The 24,774-nt window shown below is 36.8% G+C and overlaps 4 protein-coding genes and 1 non-coding gene across 5 annotated transcripts; 2 read left to right on the top strand and 3 right to left on the bottom strand.

The window, feature by feature from the left end:
* Positions 1-7,969: 7,969 nt before the first annotated feature.
* On the top strand, positions 7,970-10,105 carry LOC111372040 (GDSL esterase/lipase At4g10955-like). The gene is made up of 2 exons (XM_022994189.1): positions 7,970-8,343; positions 9,042-10,105. Exons 1-2 carry the CDS (start codon positions 8,138-8,140, stop codon positions 10,015-10,017), a joined length of 1,182 nt encoding a protein of 393 aa, XP_022849957.1. The 5' UTR covers positions 7,970-8,137; the 3' UTR covers positions 10,018-10,105.
* A 74-nt stretch (positions 10,106-10,179) lies between these two features.
* TRNAR-ACG lies at positions 10,180-10,252 on the bottom strand. The gene has a single exon. It is a non-coding gene; the product is annotated as a tRNA-Arg (tRNA).
* Positions 10,253-11,857: 1,605 nt separating this feature from the next.
* LOC111372039 (conserved oligomeric Golgi complex subunit 5-like) lies at positions 11,858-14,065 on the bottom strand. Its single transcript, XM_022994188.1, has one exon. It carries the CDS (start codon positions 13,218-13,220, stop codon positions 12,564-12,566), a length of 657 nt encoding a protein of 218 aa, XP_022849956.1. The 5' UTR covers positions 13,221-14,065; the 3' UTR covers positions 11,858-12,563.
* A 40-nt stretch (positions 14,066-14,105) lies between these two features.
* LOC111372038 lies at positions 14,106-15,224 on the bottom strand. The gene has a single exon (XM_022994187.1). The coding sequence runs from the start codon at positions 14,733-14,735 to the stop codon at positions 14,121-14,123; it is 615 nt and encodes a 204-aa protein (XP_022849955.1). The 5' UTR covers positions 14,736-15,224; the 3' UTR covers positions 14,106-14,120.
* A 2,986-nt stretch (positions 15,225-18,210) lies between these two features.
* LOC111372037 (protein NLP3-like) lies at positions 18,211-22,362 on the top strand. The gene is made up of 3 exons (XM_022994186.1): positions 18,211-18,468; positions 19,649-19,716; positions 22,198-22,362. Exons 1-3 carry the CDS (start codon positions 18,300-18,302, stop codon positions 22,333-22,335), a joined length of 375 nt encoding a protein of 124 aa, XP_022849954.1. The 5' UTR covers positions 18,211-18,299; the 3' UTR covers positions 22,336-22,362.
* The last annotated feature ends 2,412 nt before the right edge of the window (positions 22,363-24,774 follow it).

The following is a 24,774-nucleotide window of genomic DNA, read 5'->3' as shown; positions in this document are numbered from 1 at the left end:
AAAAATGTGTTTTTCTTATTTGTGCAATGCAGTCATCTAATCAAGGATACAACAAATCAAAACGAGCTAAAAAAGCTTTAGTTGTTGCTGCCACAAGAGAAGGAAATGAAGGCATAAGAATATCAGAGAGAGGTTCTAATTCCGTGCGACATGATGCAGAAGTCTTGCCTAATAGCGTCAATACTTCTGAAAAAGGAAAGAAAGGAAGGGGTCGAGCAAAGCTGAACTATCTCAACAAGGGAAAATGTGCAAAGTTAACTGTAGAATTTAATGAAAGAGGGCAACCAATTTGTAAAGAGTCAAATAAGTTATCATCATTCCTTGGAACCACAGCTAGGGAACCTATACCTATTACAAAGAAAAATTGGAAAGATTTCAGCGAAAGTTTTCTTGATGATATATGGGAGCTTGTGCAGGTGATATAAACTTCACATCATATATAGATTAAATTAAATTATTATTAATCTTACATATTTTGATGCAGCAAAGGTTTGATATTGACATTTGTCATAGAAAGTACATTATGAGGAAATTAGGAAAGAGTTGGAGAGATCATCGATCTAATGTGCTGAAAACAATCAGCGACAAAGGAAGAACAATTGGCATGAAACGAGCTGCTGCTCTCCTCAAGCCAGATAACGTTGACTCAATGGAAGAATGACAAGCATTTGTTAAAGAACGCAATTCTCAACCATATAAGGTACGTTCCATTGCTTTTATATACTAAATGTGCCATAATGTTTTGCTTGTACTATAATTGTTTGATTTTGCAAGAAAAGAATGATAGATTCAAAAAGATGTGAGCTAGTCAAACTATGCTGCACACAACGAGTAGAAAAGGCTTTGCTCGCTTAGAAGGTGAAATGGTAAAATTTATGTTACATTATAAGTTAAATTTGTTAGAAAATCTGTAAATATGTACAAACTAACATATATACTTCTTGGTTAAAACAAATCGCAGCGTATTGAAAGTGAAGACCCTGATTCCATTAAGAGAGATGATATTTATATTCGAGGACATATGCGAAAAAATGGTGGATCGATTAATGAATCAGTTGGGGAAACATTGGTAACGATATAGGTTTTTGAATTTCTTTTTTGGTTATTTATCAGTTTATATTTGCATTACTTTAAACCATTAATGTATTTCTCAATATCAGAAAAAAATAAAAGCTTGTTCAGAAACAGTTACCTCTCCAAGTAAACATTTTCCCAAGGATGATGGTGTTGCAAGAACACTTGGTCCAGAACGTCGAGGATGGGTAAGAGGGCTTGGCTTCGGTGCAACTCCTTCAAAGTTGAATGCTTTGGTACATAGTCAGAACTTGCAAACTCAAGTACAAGAGTTAAGAGACGAAATTAAAGAATTAAAAGCTTTGTTTCAACAGAAGAGTAAAAGTGTTGAACAAGAAAATGTAAGTGCGAAACTATCGTTACTAAATGATATTCTATATTTCATATTCTTTTCTATATTCAAATTAACAAATTGCACTTTCATATGAATTTTACAGCATAGTGATAGAAGCTCGAATGGTTTAGATAGCCTTCAGAGTAAAAAATGCAAATTGTTATGTTGGTTCGGGAAAGCTGATGTAGTTGCAAATGGTGAAATCGCATAAAAAAATCCTTGTGATTTAGTGCATCATGTACCTCTTGGCGATAAATGTTGGAGAGTTTGGGTTAATGAAGTGATTGACAATGTTACCTTGTATCGTCCCACACGGGAGCTATTTCTTCTTGAAGATGTATTAGGAAGTACAATTGCATGACCAATCAGGTTCATCAAAATGGATTAGCTATAAGCACAATAAATGTATGCTTTACTTGTTCTTTTATATCATTTTTCATTTGCGTATTTACTTTAATATATTAACTATACCCTCATTTATTTTTGTGATGTGCAGGGAGTTGATTATTTTTGGGATAACAAAATTGTTGATCAAATTAATCAAAATCGATGTGAATCAATTATTTTGTACTATTTTGATTACTTGTTTTTGGAGTAGTAGTTCATACTTTTGGATGTTGATATCAACTATTTTGAGTAGGCTACTGATGTTCTTAGTTCATTTCTAAATTAACTCGACATTTGTATTGGTTTTATTTTCTAAAATTATGGGAGAAGTTATTATATATGTGTTTATATTGGGAATTATGTTCTTTAATTATTATGGGTTTAATGGTTATCAAAAAATAGATATTTACAAAGAAATGAATCTTTATAGCATATAAAATGTGAAAGTCATTTCGTTATTTTTACGGCATGCTAGTGCATGTCGTAAACAAAATGAGACGACCATTTACGACATACAAAAATGTTTGCCTTAAAAAATAGTTTCTTTTTTACGGCATGCAGAGTCATGCCGTAAAAGGTTAAGCATTTATGGCATGCAAAGAATGTCGTAAATAGTTTATTAACGGCGTGCTTCTTATTTTTTGCGGCATGCAATGCATGCCGTAAAAAGATATGCATATTTACGACATGACTTTATACGGCATGCGACTGTATGCCGTAAAGTAATTTTTAAGGCATGCAATGCATGCCGTAAAAAGCAAAATCTGTTGTAGTGGATGTTCAATTCGGCCACAACATCATCATCAACTTCCAATTTCTTGTACTGTTCGACCAAAGACTTAGTTTGCTCAATTCCTTGGGAGGCATTATGCTTTTTAGCAGCCATTCTCGCCTTGCAGTCGTCCATTTTGGCTTGAAATTCCTTCATCTGAGCAGCCAAACTAGCCATCAAAGAGTCTTCAATCATGACTTCGGAAGAGATTTCTTTCAACTCGTCATCAGCTTTGTTGATCTCCAGAAGCAAAGACTCTTTTTCAGATACGGCGCGAAGATATTGAGTACTTTTGACCTTCAGTTCAACATTCTTGGCCAGCAAGGAGAGGACCTCGGAATGGATAACTTTCAACGTCACTTTAAAATCAGCAGAAAGATTGAGCGACGGAAGAGTCAGTGCTTGTTCCAACTTCGCATTCAAATGCTCAAGCTTATCCTTATATCTGGCAGCACTAGCCTTACCAATGTCCATATCCATGAAGGACACGTACTCAAATATCGACTGCTTGAGAAACTTCATATCTTCCTCTGAAGAAGTAGCAGGACAACCAGCTGGAGCAGGGCGAGATGTCTTGACTTGCCCCTAGGAAGCGAACAAGTTTTGGATGGAACACACAATCTTATCAGCATCCTGCAAAGAAAATTGCCAATATTGAAGATTCTCACTACAACAAACAAGATAGAAGTAAAAGTGAAGCAAAAATTACCTCATCAATAATCTTGAAAGATGGCATATCCCCAGCCAAGTCTGCCACCTGTGGCTCCACCATTCGTGAGGCCTTCCCCTTATCTAAGCGAGAAGATGTTGCCACAATGGGCAGACTCATAGGAGCATCTGCAGAACTCAAAAGCAACAAATCGAAAACCAATAGCACAAGCAAAGGTAAAGAATCAAAAAACTGAATTACCTTCTGCTTCGATGTTTGGGTGGTCGACGCCCTGTGAAGAAGGTGGCTCATCCATTGGTTGTGATGAGGATTCTGGGATTGAAGATATCTTTTTAAACGTAGTCCCTTCATCAGCTGGTTTGGATGAAGCAGCCTCAGTAGAGGATGATGGAGCAGGAGCTGCTGACACCAAGGCCTTCAAAGGAGAGGCTGAACTTTTCTGAGAAGTCCAAATAAATCATCAGCACACAGAAAAGTTCCAAGTATGGAAAAGTATGCTTGTGAGTAAACCAATTTAATTACCTTTCACCTGATGATAAGAGGGGTATTATCATCATCATCATCATCATCCTCCTCCAGAATGGGAGATGCTGTCTTTTGCGGCTAGGGGCACTTTTGGCTGCAGTAGGCTTGGCAGGGAGAGAAGAAGATGGATGAGCAGACTGTTTAGCACGACGAGGAGGAGAAGGACTCCGGATGGACAAAGGGGCGACTAAAACAGGAGGAGGGGAAGAAATGTTTAGCTGGTCCAGTGAATGAAAAGCACGATTGATATCAGTCGCAAACAATCTGCGCTTCATTGACGGTCGGAGTTGTTCAAAAAGGGGATGGATGGCACGGCTAGAATTGAAGGGGGCTAATGAAAAATGGCTCGTCAAAAGAAGATTGCGAGCATTTATAGCCTCTGCCTCCGCTTTATTAATGATATGAAAGCGGTCTATCAAGTTCCTTGAATAGCAAGGAAGAACATGCCAGATTTGGCAGAAACCAAGTTGGCGAGCAAAAAATTGGGGAGCATATATTTCTACCCCAGCCTTGGCATTGGTCCTAGTCAAAATATCATGAAATAACTCCCTCCCAATTAAAAATTGGATCCAAATGAGCAGAGAGGTGCTCGCGCTGTCTATAGTGGAGGGAGGATGCACATAGTCTGGAGTTAAAAAGGGAGGAAAAGGAAAGAAGAAAGGGATTGAATCCAAAGAATAAAAGAATGAAAAAAGTCCCTTCTAGACATATTTACAGGAGCCAGGGGCTCAATGGCTAGCCCATAGTAGCTAGCAGAAGGACGAGAAAATGATGGAGCACCAAGCGATAGAAAATAGGATCTCAACCACATTTAAGTGAACCAAAGAGGTCCACTGCCAGTAGGAGATGCACCATTCTTCAATTGAGATTGAAGAGAAGTCATGCCTCTATAGAGGGCAGTCAAAAAGAAAGAACATAAATTCAAAGGCCTACCACGCCCCAATTCGTGCGCTATGGGTAAATAGCTCAGGGAGGGCTTTATGCTTGACACACACAAAACATATTTACAAAACCAAACCAGAAGAATGGCCACTCGCTCAGTATGGGAAGGCTCAGCGCTCGAGTGGTTATGAAGGGTTTGCAGGCTTGAATAAGACTTGGTGAGGTTTTTACCAAACTTTGGGGCACCACCAGAAACCAAGATACCAGGAAAAATAATATCGCCCAAAGGTGGCAGATTCACTAGGGCCCCAACATCCCTTAAAGTAATAGACATGGGGCCAAGAGGGAAAACAAATGTATTATACTCAGAAGTACAAAAACTTAAAGCGATCGAAAAATGTGCTGAATCAAAAGTAGGGGGTTGAAGAGAGATTTCTAACAAATTAGAAATCCTAGCATTATCAAAAAGTACCTTAGTAGGACCATGGTCTATAAGGCGAGCATGCCACCTACGGAAAACTACATCAGATTTAGGCCAATTGCGAATACCTCTTTCACAAAGTGGCCCCAGCGGCAGAGAGTTTAGAAATGAAGGGCCTTGAGTACAAGAAAATAGCTGGCCCACCGCCGCTTGTTCGACTCCCTCTGCATTGTTGAAGAAAGGACCTAGGTAGAACTCATTGAGTTCGACATTAGCAGGTGCGAGAAGTTCGAAGTTATGTATGGACGATTATGGAGTTTCTGAAAGTCTTCAAAACTAAAGGAGTCGCCAGATTGAGATTGTGAAGTAGCCATTAGGGAAGAAATGGAGTTTTTCAGAGTTACGTAGTAGGGAAACAAAAAGATGAACAGTAAAATTGTGATAGAGAAGCGCGAAAAAAGTGAGGGGTGATTTAATGGTGCAGTGAAATAGCGTATTTGGGGGGTTATAAGGGTTTGCAAAACGTCGCACCTTTTCAAACTATGGAAGAAAACAATGATTGAAATTCTTGAAAATTTCGAATGTTGCTGGAAACACAAAGTGAATACAGCAAAACTTACTAATTGGTATTAATTCTGCTATATTGGAAGGTAATTGTTGACACATAAAAATTCAGTCCAAATCGAACGGCCCAAGGAATGAAGCCCAATTGGAGGATCCCCAAATCAAATAGCCCAAAGAACGAAACCCAATCAAACAATTCAGAATGAAGGCCCAAATAGGGAGGCCCATGAACGCGGTAACACCATCACCCAAGCTTGCAAGTCGCCCAAGATTTGAGCGAATGAATTGCCATGCAGTCGCCCAGAGCTGTGACTCCGCTCTCGTCCAAATATTCAAGTCGCCCAACATCTTAGCAAACATAAGAAGTTATGGTTACCCAAAAGTACAGTTAATGAAGCAGTTATTGGGCAGTCCTATCACGTTCCACGATTCAAGGAATTCAATTAAAGACGGTTGAACGACAAAAGTAGTGACAACAGTTAGAGAAGACAGTTCCATGACAAGTTGGCCACTACAAGGAAAGTGGGCAGTAATAGAGTGATCAAACAGTTTCTTAAGCGGTTGATCACGAAGAAATCACCCAGGGAGTATGAAAGGAAGAAAATGCATAGAGCAAAGGAACTCCCGAATCAAACACTCTCAAACAGAGAATATGTAACTTTCAATTTCCTAGTTTAGATTTAAACACTTCTTTTACAGTAACTCGTGTGTTTGCGCCCCTTGGAAGCATTCTGTTTTTACTTCCCAATTGTAAAGTCATCGCCAATAAATATGTTTAGTTCTTTGAACACATTTATGTATTTGGATATTTTCTGTACAGAAATAAAGTATTCAGTTCATTCCACTCTGTTATTATGTTCAGTACTGATCTCACTTAAGAAATAAGGTTGGACCAGTTGGAAATAGACATGTTCGGATCACATAACATGTAATTTCCATGCTACACTCCCATAATTGATCTATGTCATTTGGTTGTATGGGTGTACGTGACCATTGATGGATTTAGTCACGCTAAATGTGACGAAAATCGCTTTGATCCTACATCGATGTAACTAATGGACGAGATTGTTTGGAATTACCTTTAATAACTATAGCACAGTTTTGAGCTCATAAGTCTGTGCACATTTATAATGTAACATGTTTGGCCCAGTGGGAGATTGTTGGAAAAAATTCCAACTTTGGGGCCACACATGTACATTTATTAGAATGTGTGGTGCTATTTTAAAGTAAATATAGTCGATAAAGTGATCCATTGGATTTAATTTTGGACTAATGGGTATTAAATTTTATGGGATTAAAGTGTAGAGACCAGAAGGTGTTATTTTGAATTGATGAGGGGCCGATTTGAAATAACTTAAAGTTAATAACTGCCAATAGCAGTTATTTTAAAAGTGGTTATGGTCCCCAATTTGAACGTGATTTTCTTTGGAAAATATCTCTGCATCCCCATCAATAGAGACTTTGAAGAAAACCAAAAGGAAAGAGAATCACGTATCAATTGGAAGATCAAAATCCAATTAAAGCAGTAAGATTCATGGATCAAGAATCACGTATCAATTGAAAGATCAAAACCCAATTAAAGCAGTAAGATTCATGGATCAAGGTATGTTTCCGCACTTTTTTGTTGTCTCTTTGATTTCAACATGGAATTTATGATTTTATGAAAGGATTTTATGAATATGGTTCCTTTCAAATTTATGCAACATTTCCTTCCCAAAAGAAAAAAGAAAAAAGATTTAAACAATATCAAGAAATGCCAATATACCAGAAGTAGAGGATTCTTCCTCTGTGACTCTACTCTCAGTTCCTTCAGACAAAGCAGCTGCTTTCAAAGAAGACGGAGATGGAGTAAAAGTTTCATAGAGCTTAAAGGGATGTTTTTTATTTCCAACTTTCAGTGAATGAGCTTCTAGGTGTAGAGAAGCAGTGCCAAAATTCAGGGCCATGGGATAATTTTGGTGTTCTTGAATTTTTCTAGTTCTATAGTTGGAAGCTTCTGAGTTTCAATTTCACTTGCTAATAATTCGATAAACGGACACCTCAATTTAAATCTAAGTTAAAGAAATTAGATCGTCCACATATATTTTTTATGGGTCCAGTATCTTCCTGGTGCAAATCACTTTATTAGAAAATGAATTATTAGTTTTAAGAAGGAAAATTATAGTGGAGGTTCTCAGCCTTTGCTAAATATGTAAATAGCCCAGATAAAAAATTAACCCAACAACGTACGGCTAATTTTGGAGAACAGAGACTTGATCTGAATCAAAATGTGACCGTTAGAGTTACTCTCCATTTAATATAAAGAAAACAAAAGGCAGATATTTTCAAAAAAGTCAGATATTATCATTAAATTCTAATAAATTCTTAGAATCCGTTGGCATAATATGAATTCAGCCTCCCCCATTTTCCATTCATTTCAAGGCCCTCTCTCTCTCTCTCTCTCTCTCTCTCTCTCTCTCTCTCTCCTTCTGCAGTTTGGAGTTGAGTGTTGTCCGTGTAAAGAGAGAAATGGGAAAGAGGGGCGCAAAGGAGTTGAATAATGGAGTCTTGCAGGCGATGGAAATCAAAGAAGACGAAGAACAAAACCGAAATCAAAATCTAAAGGAAAAAACAGAGTTGGAATCTGAAGATCATCATCATCCTTATGCATTCCATGTGTCTGGACCTCGAAATGTTTCTTCTCCTAGTTGGAAAGACCTCATCAACTCCAGTTGGTCAGTGCCCATCACCCCGTTTTTCTCATTTTCTCCTCTAATGTGTCTCTGTTTGTATTATATATATGCGCAACTTATGCGATTATTTGCTTTGTCGTTATATATTTCTACTAATTTTTGATTTTATCTTGATTTAAGATGAGGGTTTTCGTTGAATTTATGTAAATGACCAAGATCTTTTTGTGTGCTTAGTTTTAATCCAACCTTAGAATAGAATGGCAAGATTTTTGTTCTAGTTAGTGAGACACATTCAGTGTTCATCATTAAATTTAATTATAGTTGACGATCTGCAAAAGAATGAGGGTGATGTGTGTAATCAAATAGGAATACAAATCTATATTATTGGTGGATCACATCAGAGATAAGTTTTGAAATTGGCTCGTATACAAACTTATATTGATGTACATGGTTGCTGTTTGCTTGGAACTTATTTTCTTATCTCGTCAAAACAAATCCTGATGGTATAATTTTTCTATGAAGCTGAATATCTCAAGTACATTCTGAAAACTGTTTCTTTATGTGTTGGGAAATGTTATGTTTTCTCTAGTTAAATTTATGCATCTCCTGTAAATTTTTTGTTAAAGAACTGCTCTTTGCATTTGCAAATAAATATTAAACGTACGATTTATAATTATAGCTTGATGTTTTGTAGTTTTTATTGGAAATACAGACATGAATTGAGTAAATTGCATTTACAGGAAGGATGGTAATTATAAAAGGACAGTAATTGCATGTTTTATACAAGCAGTTTACTTGCTCGAACTTGACAGACAAGAAAACAGAAGAGGAGACGAGAATACTCTTGCTCCTAAATGGTGGGTACCTTTTAAGTACAAACTCTCTGAAACCCTTATTGATGAAAGAGATGGATCAATATTCGGTGCAATACTCGAATGGGATCGGGTTGCAGCTTTGGCTGACTTTGTACTGCTTCGACCTAATGGCGCGCCAAGAGCTGTTTTAGCACTTCGAGGGACGCTTCTTAAAGGCCCCACAATTAGACGCGATATTGAGGATGATCTCCGTTTCCTGGCTTGGGAAAGTTTGAAGGGATCAGTGAGATTTAGTTGCGCTTTCAAGGCATTGAAATTGATTGCTGACAAGTATGGAAGCAGCGATGTATGTATTGCAGGACATTCTTTAGGGGCTGGTTTTGCTCTCCAAGTTGGGAAAACATTAGCCCAACAAGGAATATATGTCGAGGCACATTTGTTCAATCCACCCTCGGTTTCACTAGCTATGAGTTTAAGAAACATCGGGGAAAAAGCTGATGTTGTTTGGAAGAGGTTCAAGTCAATGCTTCCTTCGAGAATTGAAACTCAGTCGACCAATGACAAGGTGGTGATGAAATCTATCACACTGGGATCAAAGCAATGGATACCTCATTTGTACGTAAATAATAGCGACTACATTTGTTGCGACTATACTAATTCGGAAGAATCATCAGAAGGCAATAGTGTTGCTGATAAGGAAAATGTAAAACCGACAAATACACAGTTTGGTGCAAAACTTTTTGTGTCATCGAAAGAAAAACAGAAGTTCGTCGAGGCGCATGGTTTGGAGCAATGGTGGTCGGACGATTTGGAGTTGCGAATGGCTCTCTGTAATAGCAAGTTGATCAGTAGGCAACTTAAGTCCTTGTATAAGCAAAAAACAGAAAATACGGGTCAATAACAAAATGTAATTCAGTTCTTACGTGTTTGTCTCTAACTTTCTGCATTATTGCATCCCTTCATGAGAAGCCCTGCCAATCTTTTGTGTCTATGTTGTGTTTCTGGAAATGGGAGCGGGCAAAAAAAGCGTTTAAAGTAGGGGAAAAATAAATATTATAATAGACGACTCCACTGGGGATCGAACCCAGAATCTCTGGTTCCGTAGACCAGCGCCTTATCCATTGGGCCATGGAGTCTTTTTTGGCCCTTTTTTTTAAAATACTATTCAGTTGATAATGAATTTCTCACCTCAAAAGGTTTTTCTATTGCAGTCATAATTTGTTGACTTCATCCTTGTAGATTACGTTTCTTCAATAGGAACATCATTTAAAAGCATACAAAAATGAGATAAAGGAAAATACACTTCTTTTAAACAATGATTTTTTGCGCTAACGATTGGAACATAAGGAAGTGATTAGTTGGGTTTCTTGAATTGGTATTATGCACATGACACACACGATATCTACACACTCAACTGTACCTCATATAAAATATGTACATAAATAGTTCAATATGTACTATATTCATATAACTATGCACAACATAAACCTTGGCTAATGATTCTTGAACCAAATGTTTACATAAATACATATATAATCATATGAAGCCAGAGAAATTATAATCATAAGCACAAGCCTCTGGCCAAATCATGGCATAGCATGCATCATAATTATAAGAAACTGGATCCATCTCCAACAACAATGACTCTATATCCAATGAATTCTCCATCACACAATCCAACGTTTCTGGCATTGGTAAATCTGGGGAGCTTTCTAATGGAGTGCTTAAACACGATGAATCGACCGACAAATCCCAACCGTTTTCTTGATATGCATGATCTTGAATGATATTTACAGGTTGTGATATAGAAGGAGATGGAGATGAGAGGAGTAGTGTAAAATTTCCATTACCAGTCAGTTGTTGAACAAGTGTCTTGAAATTTGAAGAGTCTATAATATAAACTTTGGGCCGCAAAATCTTTAATAAAGTACTGGTGATTTGTTTCTTATTCTTCTTAGGTAATAAGTTGGGAACTTGAGTGGACTTAGGTTTCTTCCTCATGTTGTCTGGAGAACTAGATAGGGACTTCAGTTTAACCTCGAATTTGTCAACGCCACCTCCTTCGGAGAATACTGGAAGAATTATATTGAGAAGGATTCGAAAGTTTCGGAGGTTGAAAATGGAGGTGGGGGTGGAAATATATAACTTGAGTCACGAGACAGAAATGTGCACAAAATTATGTTTATTCTGCATATGTAGATAGTGCCCCAAACACACACACACACCAAAAAAAAAAAAAAAGAAACCTCTCTCTCTCTCTCTCACGTGTGCGAGAGAGAGTAGAATGTCTGAAAACTATCAGCTAGATGCTAAGATTTGTAATTACATGGATGTTGGTATTCTTTTCATATTTTTTGAGTTCATGTCAATTCATGAAGTTGACCGTCGGAGAAAATGACATGGGGTCGAATAATTAAAAATTATTATACAAGACTAGACTAACAGCAAAGGCACGCAACTAACCATTCTCTGGTTTGTCTTCTTGACAGAGAGACAGAGAGAGCACAAAAGAATTTTAAGATCAGTAAAAGAACAAAAAGTTTTGGAAATATGCATGGCAAGCAAGATTGACCAATTCTTTAATTTTAGGTAGCCATCTCGGATAGCATCACCTCAAGGAGTTATTCTCTTGGTATCCTTCAGTCAGGTTTCTACAAGTTTCAAACAGAAGTACAAAACTAGAAGCCCAACAAGAAAAAAATAAAGAAAATCACACAAGTTCTAATTGATCAGTATTATGGTTCACTTCTTGTCCAATAATACATACAACAGCAATATACCATCTGCCATTTGTATATGTCCAACATATCAAATACTGGATTGCCATTGCAATGCGCCGATGATATGGAAGACAATATCTGACTCTAGATTTGGGAAAATAACAGGCTCTTAAGATACATGATTTAATAATGAATGGATTTTGAAGAAAACTTGAACTATCTATCATATCATACAAGTGGAAGAACCAAGAACATGATTCCCAAAACAAAATCAAGCAATAACATGAGGTATAGAAGATGATTGTGTACCAACACCTACAGTGACATTTTGGAGGCAAATCTGGAGGAGGATGAGATTTATGGACAAATTGTTATGCTTGAACTAAATGTCAATTGACAAAGGTTATGATTCATTCCCTGTTGAAGATGACCCCAGTTTCAGCATCAGAGAGTAAACCGGGCTGAACTCCTTGTCTCCTCTGGCCCTTACCTTTGCAGCATAATCATCCAAAGTTGACTTGATGCCTTTCCAAATTTGATCTTCCCCTTGAGAATCCATCCACAGTGAATATTGGACAGGAGTAAGCTTGTTCCTTTGCAGTGGTGACTGCAAATCTTCAGGGCCACGTGAATAGAGATGGTGAAGTATGACACTTGGTGGAAGATCTTGAAGAAGTGGCGAGTCTTCCATTTGAGATGTTTCTAAGAAAATAACAGGCCGAAAAGCTCAAAGGGCCTGATATGGTGCTCCAAGCTGTTCTACAGGAAACAAGTTTTGGCCTACTGCCAATTCAAGTTCAGCCATGTCCCTAGCCATTCTCAGCTTCCCCGATTCTGATAAAGGTCTAACAAGTGAAGCGTGCCTAATAAAAAATATTAAAACCCGCGATGCCATGCTCCTTACAAGCCTTGTGCATATAGTTTCTGCTCCAGTGGATATAGCCCCAGAAGAAGGCAAAAGCCTGGACAGAAATTCAGTCCGAAAATGAAGAATGCTCTTCTGCAATTCTTCCATGTAAGGTGATGCATTGTTGTCAAAGTCAATAGCAGCATCCATGCTGAGAGTACCAAAATTCTGATCATGAATTTGCAAAATGCAGGCCTCAAGATGATCGAGCATCGCTTGAAATAAGGGTGTCACAGAATCACAGGCAATACCATATAGGGTACGAAGAGCAGGAGATAGAATATCTGAAGCAACAACCGGCAGTCTTAAAATCATTGAGGTTACACGTGCGTGGATCTCTTGCAGATGCTGACTTAATGTAAAGTTCTTGATCTGCAAGGGAGTAGCAGGACCATTTATTTGGCGAGCTTCAGGGCCAGTAGATATCTGCCATCCAAAAAAGTACTTGGACGATTGAATAGAGTAGAAGTTATACATTGAGGGGTGACAAATCAAATCCACGATAATTCATTTATTTACGAGACAGCTTAAGAAGGTTATTTCCCAGTCGATATCTGCCATAAAAAAAAGTACTCGTAATATCTGCCATCAAAAAAAGTACTCATACGATTGAATAGAGAGTAGAAGTTACCCATTGAGGGGTTACAAATCAAATCCACGATAATTCATTTATTTACGAGACAGCTTAAGAAGGTTATTTCCCAGTCATTATGTAAACTAAAAGTAATGAGCATCATGATTCACAAATAAACTCAGTGCTAGTTGAATAGACAATTGGATGGGTTTCCTAAAGGGCTTTTCATGTGAATAGGTTGTAGTATCCGGTGACTAGCTGTATAGGTTTAGTATTCATCTTGATCTGTAATCAAAGAAAGATAATGGCTCTTATCTTGTGTCTTGGAATTAAAGGTTTTCCTGTATCTGCTAATCAGTGATAAATATGGCTTATCGAATAAGATGATACCACAACTGGCACAACGCATGTGTACAATCATAATTATTGAAAAGAAATAAACCTACCCAAAACATCTGGCACATAGCACTAAATAGGTACAAAACTATATTGACACTCCTAATTTCATGTTAATTTTTTATACATTAGTTTTTGAGATGCTGTGAAAGCTGGTAAGGATGATTAATGAAGGCCACCCAACATACTGAACATTCTCTTCAAAGGCATCGAAGTAGTATTTGCAGCAGGAGATAAAATGAATAGGTTTGGACTAGGTCAATCAACTAGTTTGCTTATCTTTTTAATTTACCATTCCCATTGATATAGAAATAAAAGAACATACGGAATAGTTAATTGCCCAAACACAAAAAAGGTGGGTGGAACAGATTTCTAGGGGTAAAATAGGAGGAATTTACAAGGCGAAATTAAAGAGCACCTCCCTGATATTCAGCTCTTTCTGCGAGCAAAAGCAAAACATTGCTGATTTCACGTAAGACAAGAAGAGTCAAACGTGCATCCAGCTGCACAGCTTCAACTTCTTCCTGAATGCATGATATAATCCTTGAGATATGCTCTTTTGAGGGAACAGTTCCACGGCTTGACATGTTAAATACAGAATTAACAAGATCAGAAAGTCTACTCAAGCAGAACCCCAAAAACGCTGTCTGGAAAATTTCAATGGCAGCTATCATTTGTTCCTTTCCTTCTAAAGTAAGAGCTGGTGGAACTCCTTTGACATCAGTATCACGTGAAATCCTTTCAAGGAGGTTCTCAATCGTAGACAATAGCTTTGGATACCCTGTAGTGAATATCTCCTTGACAAAGCTTGATGCAGTGAAAACAGACTTCATTTGACTTGCAAAAGGTTTTACTAAAGCCTCCCAAACCCGGTCAGTTAACATGGGATCACTTTCCTGAGGAAACATGAGCAGATGTAAGCAGCTAACATAGGAATTGACATTGTTACTGAGTTCAAAGTTATCAAAAGAAAAGCGAAGATAAACAAGAAGTCCAACTACACAATTGCCAAGGAAGCCCATTCCATAATTTGGTTTTTAATACTCAAGTGTAAATGGGAGATTAAAGCCTCGTTAACCCAAGGTATGAAACAGCCAAGTCTTTATAAAGTAAAAATATAAAAAGTAAGCCTTGACAAACGATACTCAAATGGTAAGTTCTAAGGCTCCTAATGAATGCATCAAGGCGTAAGCCTCGTGCACTTTCGAAAACACTGGTTAACTTTTGGACAATCTTAAAGGAACTATTGAATCTTAGAACGAATCATTGATGATAAAATGGGAGATACTGATATTTGTTTGGAGTGAGAAATTTCATGATACACCTAAATTTTTAGCCCCCAAAAGAGAAAATCAAGCAAAACGAGTAAAAATTGAGAAATTTGTTAGTGATGAAAGGATGTTCAAGAGAAACTGGATAATTAGAGGCTAGCTACAACTTATGCCAAAGAGCAGATAGTGGCAGCATGAGCACGAAACCGGACCACAAAGTACAGTGGGTAGGTCTAGGAAAAAAAAAATTGAACGACATCATTTGACCTCAGTAAAGCTATCTGGTTGAAGTTCATCGAGTTACTTTTCTAAAATTCCAGTCCCTTCACCACCAAATATGTCTCAACTTTAGTATTGAACTACTTTGGATTGGCAGTACGTTTCATGTGCTCAAGCGAAATCAATTTTATTCATTTTATTTCACTCAATATCCATATTGCAAAAATAATTTTTGTGTTGATACATATGGCACGTTCTGATATATTAAACCTTTCACATATTTTTCATTCTTAATAAAGTTAGTTATATGTGTAGAATCATTCATCATTTAGAATAAAGCTGGAATATCCCATCTGCAAAAGAATATGTATCACACTGTAGGTATGTAAACAAAGAAACATTAATAAAGTTGGTAAGGTTACGTAGGGAAGCAAAGTCAGTGGTATTTCTAATACAAGTGAACAACAAGATATATGCTAGTTGTACAAAATTTTTTATTCATAAAAAGTATTCATGCACTCACACGAGTGGGATGCACTCAAATATTTTGTACCTAGCTGAGAAACAATTTGTTAAACGCAACGTACTGCACCTTCATCAAAGGCATAATATTGCTTATTATCGGTTTAAATTTTTAGGCCCTGTTTTTTTTCATTATTTGTCTACAAAAAGATGACCGTTCTATCACACAAGCTACCATATTTGACTTTCTCTCTCTTATATGGGTCTCGTAATGATTATATTTTTCATTCTCATTCTTATAAGAATGAGAATCAAACGGGGGCTACATATATAATTGGAATTAATTGTTCCAATGGTCACTAAATTTAGGTCAATATCTTTGATTGATCATTAAAGTTTAAAATATCGAGTTTTAGTCACTAATTTAGATCCATATCTTTGATTGCTCACTGAAGTGTAAAATGTCAAATTTTGGCCACTGAACTTGAAAAATGTTGTATATTATTCACTAGAATAGATATTTAATTTTGAAAAATGTCGAATTTACGATAAATAGTGTACAATATTTTTTAAAGTTCAGTAACCAAAACTCAATTGTTTAAATCCAGTGAGCAATCAAATACATGAACATAAGTTTAGTGACAAAAACTCGACATTTTAAATTTCAGTAACCAGTCAAAGACGTAGACATAAGTTCAGTAACCATTGACACAATTAACTCATGTAATTGTCTTGAATAAATAGATCTTAGACTATCTTACTATCAATGAGTCATTGAGGATGATGTGATAGTTTTTTTTGTAATATGTTTAAACTTTTGAATATGCTTAATTATAGTGGAGATTATTGAACTTTCCTCCTAATTATAATCAATTTATTGAACTTCAATTTGAAATAATCAAATCAATAAACATTAATTTAAAACCAATTAGGCCACTCCATTTGGATTCTAGTGTCATGCCTATCGAAATTTGTTGATGTAGATGCCCGAGTTTACAATCGATTTGAAAGGTGGGTGTTGTGTCGAAATGGTTGGATGAAAAGATTGTTAGTAGTGGAAGATAAAAGTGACAGTAATAGCGATAAGATATCTTGGTTGGACGAATATTAAGGAAGTTTTGTAAATTCAATAATCAATTGTTTGCCCCTTGAATAGTTAGATTTCCTTCCTATTTATATGAGGATTTGCGGAGGTGTTTGTTCTGTGAATCGTGGAGCACATAGACACAAGATAAGTTAATTAATCAAGGGTGGTAGTTTTGGAGTCTCGAAATATTCAACCAACTTTGGATAGAGTTAGCATAACTATTTGAAGGAGTGCTCCATTTGTCACAAGTGATAATACTTGGTCTTATTCTTGGCTCAAGATTCCTATGGAAAAGATGAAAATAGTTTAATTGAATTGTACATTGATAAGTTTATCATTTAGACTCCACACGATAACATATGATAGGTAAAACAGAAAGCAAGACCGATAGATTATAGATGGGTGAAGAATGATCATGATTTGCATATATAAGTTTGGTCGGGGAACACCCAGTATACATTGATTAGGTTGAGAGTTCAATGGATAATCTGGATCATCAAAGCTGACATATCCATCTAAATTAACAAAATATACGATGTCCATCTATGTCAGCGAATTAATAACACTGGCATCTTGTTAGTTTCGACTTTTGATAGTCACACGAACTAGGCACGTTAATGAAACCCAAAAGGACCTTTGGATAGAGTTAGCATAACTATTTGAAGGAGTGCTCCATTTGTCACAAGTGATAATACTTGGTCTTATTCTTGGCTCAAGACTCCTATGGAAAAGATGAAAATAGTTTAATTGAGTTGTACATTGATAAGTTTATCATTTAGACTCCACACGATAACATATGATAGGTAAAACAGAAAGCAAGACCGATAGATTATAGATGGGTGAAGAATGATCATATTTGCATATATAAGTTTGGTCGGGGAACACCCAGTATACATTGATTAGGTTGAGAGTTCAATGGATAATCTGGATCATCAAAGCTGACATATCCATCTGAATTAACAAAATATACGATGTCCATCTATGTCAGCGAATTAATAACACTGGCATCTTGTTAGTTTCGACTTTTGATAGTCACACGAACTAGGCACGTTAATGAAACCCAAAAGGATTGATCTGCTTAAATTTAATGGCTTAATTGGTACAAAATAAAAATTTAGTGACTTAATTGCTCCCATTACCTTACTGTAATTTTGATTTTATTTTAAAAATAGGAAATAATGCCCCATCTTTACCTTTACACTGCTAATTACTTTATTGACAACGTTGGCTAACAAATTCGAGGGGTGTCGTCAATGTTATGAAATATATTAGCAACTCGGATCCCCCATTAATTTGTATTATAATAGGAGAAATAATATATGTATTTTTTTTTTGAAAAATCGATGGTTGTAAAAGAATGAAAAATTATTGATTTACATGTAATATTAAATATTAAAGATTGTACAATTGAAAATAGGGAAGAAAAAATTAATTTAATTTGATGAGATTTAGTGGGGGCGAAACGGGCTGAGTAATTTATTTATTTTAATTAATCAAAATTCAGCTTAGGTCAAACCACTACCGATCTCAGTCCGTAGCCACCGCTAATGGGTACTATGCAAACCCCAAACCCGGCCTTGTATACCAACCGAAGTCCGATAACAAACTCACACCCGAACTCGAATCCCAACTCAGTTTCGGACTCCAAATCTCCTTCATACGACGAAGCCTCTAAGTTTTTCTCTCTTCCACTCTCTGATGCTGCTGATTCCCTTGGTAAGTTACCACCCCCTCTCTCAAACACACATATTATGCACGTTTTTATTTAAAGGGGCTGTGTAAAATTGTTGTGTGTAACCGTAATCATTTTTATTTTCGATGACGCTGGGAAAAAAATTAAATTTTGATGTATTTTTCAAATTAAAAAGAGTTCTGAGTAGTGATTTTTAGGGTAATGTGCTGTTAAAAAGTAGCGAAAAGCTTTTGGTATATGTGTAGAATATCTTATTGCTCGAATTTTTGGTTGTAAATGATCCTGTAGCAAACTAAAAAAATAAGGCAGTGATTGTCAAACTGGCACCAAGATTAATTGCACCCAAAAAGCTATATAAAATGTGGAATACAATCAACTTAAGATTGGTTCACGGGAAAACAGTAGCAAAGATGACGGTGAGCGAGCTAATCTATACCTATATCTAGGTATAAAAGAGTATGAGCCACACCCAATATTGGAAAGTAGTAATGCATTTGGAGCAAAACTATGTGGCGAGTTTATACTTGAATGAGTTGCAATGCCTCACAATACTGTGGCAATTCTTAAGAAAGCTTGAATCTTTAAGCATGCTTTTTTATTAGGTCCATATTTTTCGAGATTATTATTGTTCAATATTTATGTTTGAATATTGAGGCAGAATGGAAATTGTTGATAGTGGCACTTGAAATTGTTACGTAGAATAACATTTTAAGGTTTGTTTGGCACGAATTTTTCTAAAATCATTTTCAACTACACATTATTAAAAAAATTCATTTTTCATTTGAAAAATCTATGCCAGACAAGCTTTTAATCAAATGAAAGGATACAGGGGAAATAAGATAAATTTAGTAATTTATTGAGCTCTAAACATGTACGTCAAGTTTAACTCAAAACAAATAGAATTATCTTTCTGCCCATTCCAATGGATGGAATGTTAATATAATACTGACACTTGTCTGCCGTAGGATGTGGCCCTCTAATGGACTTTCTGGTATAGGGCTAGAATTGATAATTTATATGCTAAAAAATGCCAGTATAACCATATTCATCACAGCTAGAAAATTCCTATTATGATTTTCTAGGAATTTACTATTGTGTATTGCTGATTGCTAGTAGCATGCAATTGTCTTTTCCTTATCCAGATTTGTTATTGGTTATTGTTTATATAGACTTTAGGAAACAGCTGTGACCTTCGTTCTGCAGGTGTTTGTCCTAGTGTCCTGAAGAAGCTATGTTACGAAAATGGTCTTGTGAGGTGGCCATATCGGCAGGTATGTATAGCTCCAAATATTTGTAATTTGTTTTTCAAAAACCATCCACAAATTTGTCCATGTTGTATTAGCATCCTACTCTAAGTTTCAAAAATTGCAAGGAGTTTCTGAAGAAGTAATTGCAAAGACTAATTTCACTGTATTTTTTGGCGCTTCTAACTGTCGAAAATTGCTGTTATTCACTTTTGATTGCTAATGTTGAAGAACTGATGGCACATAGTAGTAAGATATATTCAATTAACTGCATCTCAAGCCTACTCCATTTTCCTTTCTGTTCTCTCTTACTTACTTGTAAATAAAGGATCAACGTAAAAACAAAAGTAAAAATACTTCTATACTATTTGAAGTTTGAATGCATCAGGGCTTTAATTAGAGTGATTACTTGGAGAGTGATGTAGTCAAAGTACGTATCCATTCCACTTTCTCTTTTAAGTTTAACCATCACTCGCCGGGAATGTTTTCTAGGTCTTAGAGGATAAGTTGTGCTGGATCTTGAGCTGATGCTTTCTTTTTATGGTCTTCCTTTTTCTTTATTACAAGGCAGTAGGGTGGGCTTTAATTTAAAGTTTAAATAAATAGGGAATTATAATAATGTACGCAAGCTTGTTTATATGGAGGTGAAGAAAGGTTAATGATCATGTAAATGTGTAATTCACATTTTGTAATAGAAGAGAACAAAATAAAATTGTTTATAATCTGACCAGAATTGGGTGCTAAGAGGAAAGACTATAGAGGGCTTGAAAACTGGATAGCTTTACTACCTGAAACTTGTGATGTTATATGAATAAGGCTTCTTGTACATTGTTTGCTTGACATGGAGTTTGACACTCCATTGTTTTCAAAAATGGAGTTGGTGGGAAAGTGTATTTTTTTCAAAAACTGTCCATTGTAATGTTGCCACGTGGCACAATGTAAAATTTAATGTCAAACTCAATATACTTGTAGCATAATTCTATCTGCTGGTAATCGGGGCGGCTTTAAACGTTGTTGACAGATTATGGCTTTCCTTTGGTATAAAGTAGATTTTTTCTTTCATTTTATCATTTTAGACAGAAATTTCGCCTATAGTTCATTGAATTTAAAATTAAAAAATTTGACTGACAACTTACTTCTTTGCAAATCCATCTTGTTTTTATTATTATGTTGTGAGAAATTTGACATTTGCCCTTTAAATTTGTATAAAAAAAAAAAAAAAACTTTTAAGAATATATGAGCAGAAGTCCAAGAAAAACAAAATAATACTATTTATCATCACTAGTGTTCATCACCAATCCAGACGAAAATAAGAAATATGTCCAATTAAATGGGTTTGAAATCCCTACATTTTGTTGGACCCATTATTTATTTACACCTATGTTGCCACCTAAATTGGTGATGATCACTAGTTGTGATAAATAGCATTATTCTGAAAAATAAGAACCCAAACAAGGCAAATTGCATTTTATAGATGTAAAAATTAGCATATAGAATGAACGTACAATTTATTACATGCACAAAAAAAAAAAAGGGCAAAAGATTGACTTATGTCAAAACAAGTGGTCAAAGATAGGGGTGTCAATGATCGAAACTCAAGGATCGGGCTTTTTAAGTTGGTCTGAGCCAAGCCAAGCAAAAGCTCAACCAAAAAATCGAGATTCGATCCGAGCTTTCGACTCAGGCCTTATCGAGCTGCTCGATTTTTTTCCCTCTCTCATAGCTATTGGTTTAAAGCTGCCTCAATAGGCAGCTTCATAGCTGCCTTAACCAGGCCGAGCCACGGTCCGTCAAGCCGGCGAGCCAAATTTACATCCTTAGTCATAGACAACACGTATTGACACAAATGAGAATTATAGATTCTGTATAATCTGGCTTTGCTTTATGAATTTTATATAGATTTTGAAATTTCTGCGATTTTAATTATCTAGGACCTTTTAGAGGATATTTCCCTCTTCATATTCAATTGGATAATCGATGCATTAGTTCCCATGGATCCAACATGGTGCAGGACTTTGTTGAAAATGTGTGAGAACATTTGCATGGGTTAAAGAGGATGAAACAGTTTAAAGGACTCTTGGATTTTGTTTAATCTCTGATGACGAAATGGCTAGGACATCAATTATACGATATGATGGACGAAACTGAATTCTTCTATTTGATGACTGAACCAACTGCAATTTGATGTCTGAGAATGTGTCGTATAAATTCTAGCTTCTCCATTTTTCTGTTCTTTTCTTTTTGTTTGCGTGGGTATTTGTTAGTATGAACTTCAGTGCGAGTAGATGCTGAAAAACCATTATAGTCTACTCGTGAAAATCTTAGCATGTAACCTCTTATTTATATTGTCATTCTAGCACATCATAAACTGGACAATAATTCATTTATTTTTAATGTTGATTGGCCAACTTTAGAGAGACTATCAAGACTACACATTTTGGGTCATTAAAATGTCTTCGTGAAATTTAAAGCTGCCGATTTCATTTTCAAATCTATTTGGTATATTAGTTTCTCTCCGGAAAGAGTATTGAAGAAATTAAGAAGGATGCTGCAGTAGAAAAAACCAAGCAACTTGCTGGATTGCCAAATGTTACAGGACCGAAGAATGATGCTTTGTCAAGTTCGCCCATATCATCGTCTATGTAAGCCTTTATTCTTTTTACATCGTCTAGCTGGTTCACCCATATCATTATCTTTGTGAGCTTCTATTAATGGCATGAATCTATTCCTAGGAAAAACTATGATCTGTAATTCAAATTTCCTGATGGAAATTATATGCATGAATAAAGAATAACCTGGAGGCTAGAGCTGCTATTGATGTTTGATTCATAGTTATTCAAGGTGGTTGGTTAATAGTCAGCTCTTATATATATGCACTATAATAGTCAACTCTTTTATATGCTCTACTCCATATGTATGAAGAAAATAACTTTTCTTTTATTCCCACTTTGTGTTAATGCGTTATTTGCCTCTTTAATTTTAGGGAAAATTGCAGCAACGGTCCAAAGCCTTTTCAATTTTTGCAGACTTTACCCTAATCTTCAATTTATGTCAGCGAAGGCCCCTTAATCTTTCAAAATTATGCACTTGGGGTCCAAATGGATGGAAACCGTCTATTTCATCGTTAGTTGACTAATAAAAGTGGACTTTGATTAATTTTGACCAAATTGAAATTGGTAAAATGATGAATTTGCTATTATATACATAAAATAATTAAAAATCCATAAATAAAATAAAACAAAACAAAAGATAAAGAGAGGAGAGATAAAAATAAAATATCACCTTTTTACACATCTCACCTACCACCCACTCCACCCTCTCTCTCTCTCGCTCCCCCCCCCCCCCCCAAAAAAAAAAAAGAAAAAGAAAAACTAAAATCCAGAAAGGCAGAAACAAGTCGCCGACCACCACATGCTACTTCCGGCCATCGCCAGCCACCACCGCAAACCAAAATCGAAAAATCATCTTTTTTTGTGTAAACGGATGCATTTTCTTCACTTTTCCTCGACAGTGGCGGCTACAAACCTCCTCTCTCAAACCCTACAATCCTTCCCACAAAATCCCTGAAATCCCCATTTACTTGGTTTCATATAAAACCTATTACACCCTTTAAATTCAAGCCTACTTTCTTCCTTTTTTTTATAACTGTGGGTGTTCGGGCCAGCTTACGCGCACCTCGACTAATCCCACGAGGCCCTGAAGTTTACAGCTGGGTATTTACCTCAGTGGCTTTGAAGAGACTCAAACTGGTGATCGTTGGAGAGCAAATCCAAAGCCTAACCACGGAGCTATCCCTCTGGGTTAACTCAAGCCTATTTCAAAAATCTCATCACATTAGATTTTTTCTTTCCCATTTCCTTTTTCATCCTTTTATTTATTTATTTATTTTGGGTGAAGACTGTATAATTTAAACATACTGAAAAACCAGAGTGCTCTCTTCCATGACCTCCCTAATATCCAAACCCAAAACCCAAACCCATGACCAGCGACCCACCGCCGATCCACCTCCGACCATTCCTCTGACCGACGACTGCAATACCGCGTCGGACGGAAACCCTAACCCATACGGCCCCACGCCACATATAAAGCCACACCAATCTGGGATGCAAACCCAGATCACACCAAATCCAACCACCATTCAGGCAGACGAGCCTGATCGGAGCGCAGTGCAAGCGATTCTGAGGCCGGAGGTAGGTTGGGGAGGAGCACGCGCCGCCGGAGCGGCGCGTCTGGCAGCGCGTGGCAGTCACGCGCCGGCGCCGGAGAACCAGAATGTCAGGTAGAATGTCCCCAGTCCAGTAACGATGCCTGTTTTGCCGTCTAATATGCCGTTCACACACAATCAGGGAAGGAAGTTTGTGGATGAATTCGATGTGGCCTTCAATCATCGTTTTCGAGTTGAGGCGAAGGAGTTTGCAATTTCTGTTACCAATCTTGGTGTTGTTAGACTGACCGAATGGGGCTCGAAGATATCGAATGCAATTAGCATGGGAAGGTTCGGTGCACTTTGGATGGTGAATATGGTGGACAAGTTGAGGGTGACTAGTAAGCAAGAGGAATTCATTTCTAGGTTCAATGAGTCATCAAGAACCTTCTTGGCACAGCATTGTGCGAAACGCCGTGGTATAGGCGTAGGAAAAGAGTTGTGATGGTGCCTGAAGGCGCGAATAGAGAAGGATGGGCATCAATCTCGCGGGTATTTCAAATTGTTGTTGATTCTTTTGTTGCTGGGGATAAGGCCAAACGTCGACTGGTGAATGAACGTAATCGACAAAGATTGGCTTATGCAGACATAACAGCAAACTTACATACCTCGAAGCATGCTGACCAGCGGATGCAACAACAAAAGGAGATGGTTCTCAATGTCAGTGTAAACGAAGGTCAGGATTGTTGTTTGAATAAGGCTGAAATTATGGCCCATGTCCAGGAATTGAAATAAGCGTTGGAGAAATTGATTAGGCTAGTGGGAAGTGGGTATGAAATGGGTCCCAAGAAGTTGTTATGTTGTCACAAGTGTGGGGTAGGTATGGATGAGTATCCAGCTGTTGGAAAACAAGCATCGGGATTGAATAAGAAGGAATCGGC

This window comes from Olea europaea, chromosome 23 (assembly GCF_002742605.1).
Source record: "Olea europaea var. sylvestris chromosome 23, O_europaea_v1, whole genome shotgun sequence".
In the NCBI taxonomy this organism is placed as follows: Eukaryota; Viridiplantae; Streptophyta; class Magnoliopsida; order Lamiales; family Oleaceae; genus Olea; species Olea europaea.
Note: the sequence above shows the minus strand (reverse complement) of the source record. Positions and strands in the feature narration are given on the sequence as shown.

Excerpts from the sequence above, each read along its gene's own strand:
- LOC111372039 (XM_022994188.1), bottom strand. The coding sequence starts at position 13,220 with ATGTATAACTTCTACTCTATTCAATCGTCCAAGTACTTTTTTGGATGG.
- LOC111372040 (XM_022994189.1), top strand. The coding sequence starts at position 8,138 with ATGGGAAAGAGGGGCGCAAAGGAGTTGAATAATGGAGTCTTGCAGGCG. Across the intron at positions 8,344-9,041 it reads GACCTCATCAACTCCAGTTG|GAAGGATGGTAATTATAAAA; the intron begins GTCAGTGCCCAT and ends TTGCATTTACAG.
- LOC111372037 (XM_022994186.1), top strand. The coding sequence starts at position 18,300 with ATGGGTACTATGCAAACCCCAAACCCGGCCTTGTATACCAACCGAAGT. Across the intron at positions 18,469-19,648 it reads TGATGCTGCTGATTCCCTTG|GTGTTTGTCCTAGTGTCCTG; the intron begins GTAAGTTACCAC and ends TTCGTTCTGCAG. Across the intron at positions 19,717-22,197 it reads TGAGGTGGCCATATCGGCAG|TTTCTCTCCGGAAAGAGTAT; the intron begins GTATGTATAGCT and ends TTGGTATATTAG.
- LOC111372038 (XM_022994187.1), bottom strand. The coding sequence starts at position 14,735 with ATGGGCTTCCTTGGCAATTGTGTAGTTGGACTTCTTGTTTATCTTCGC.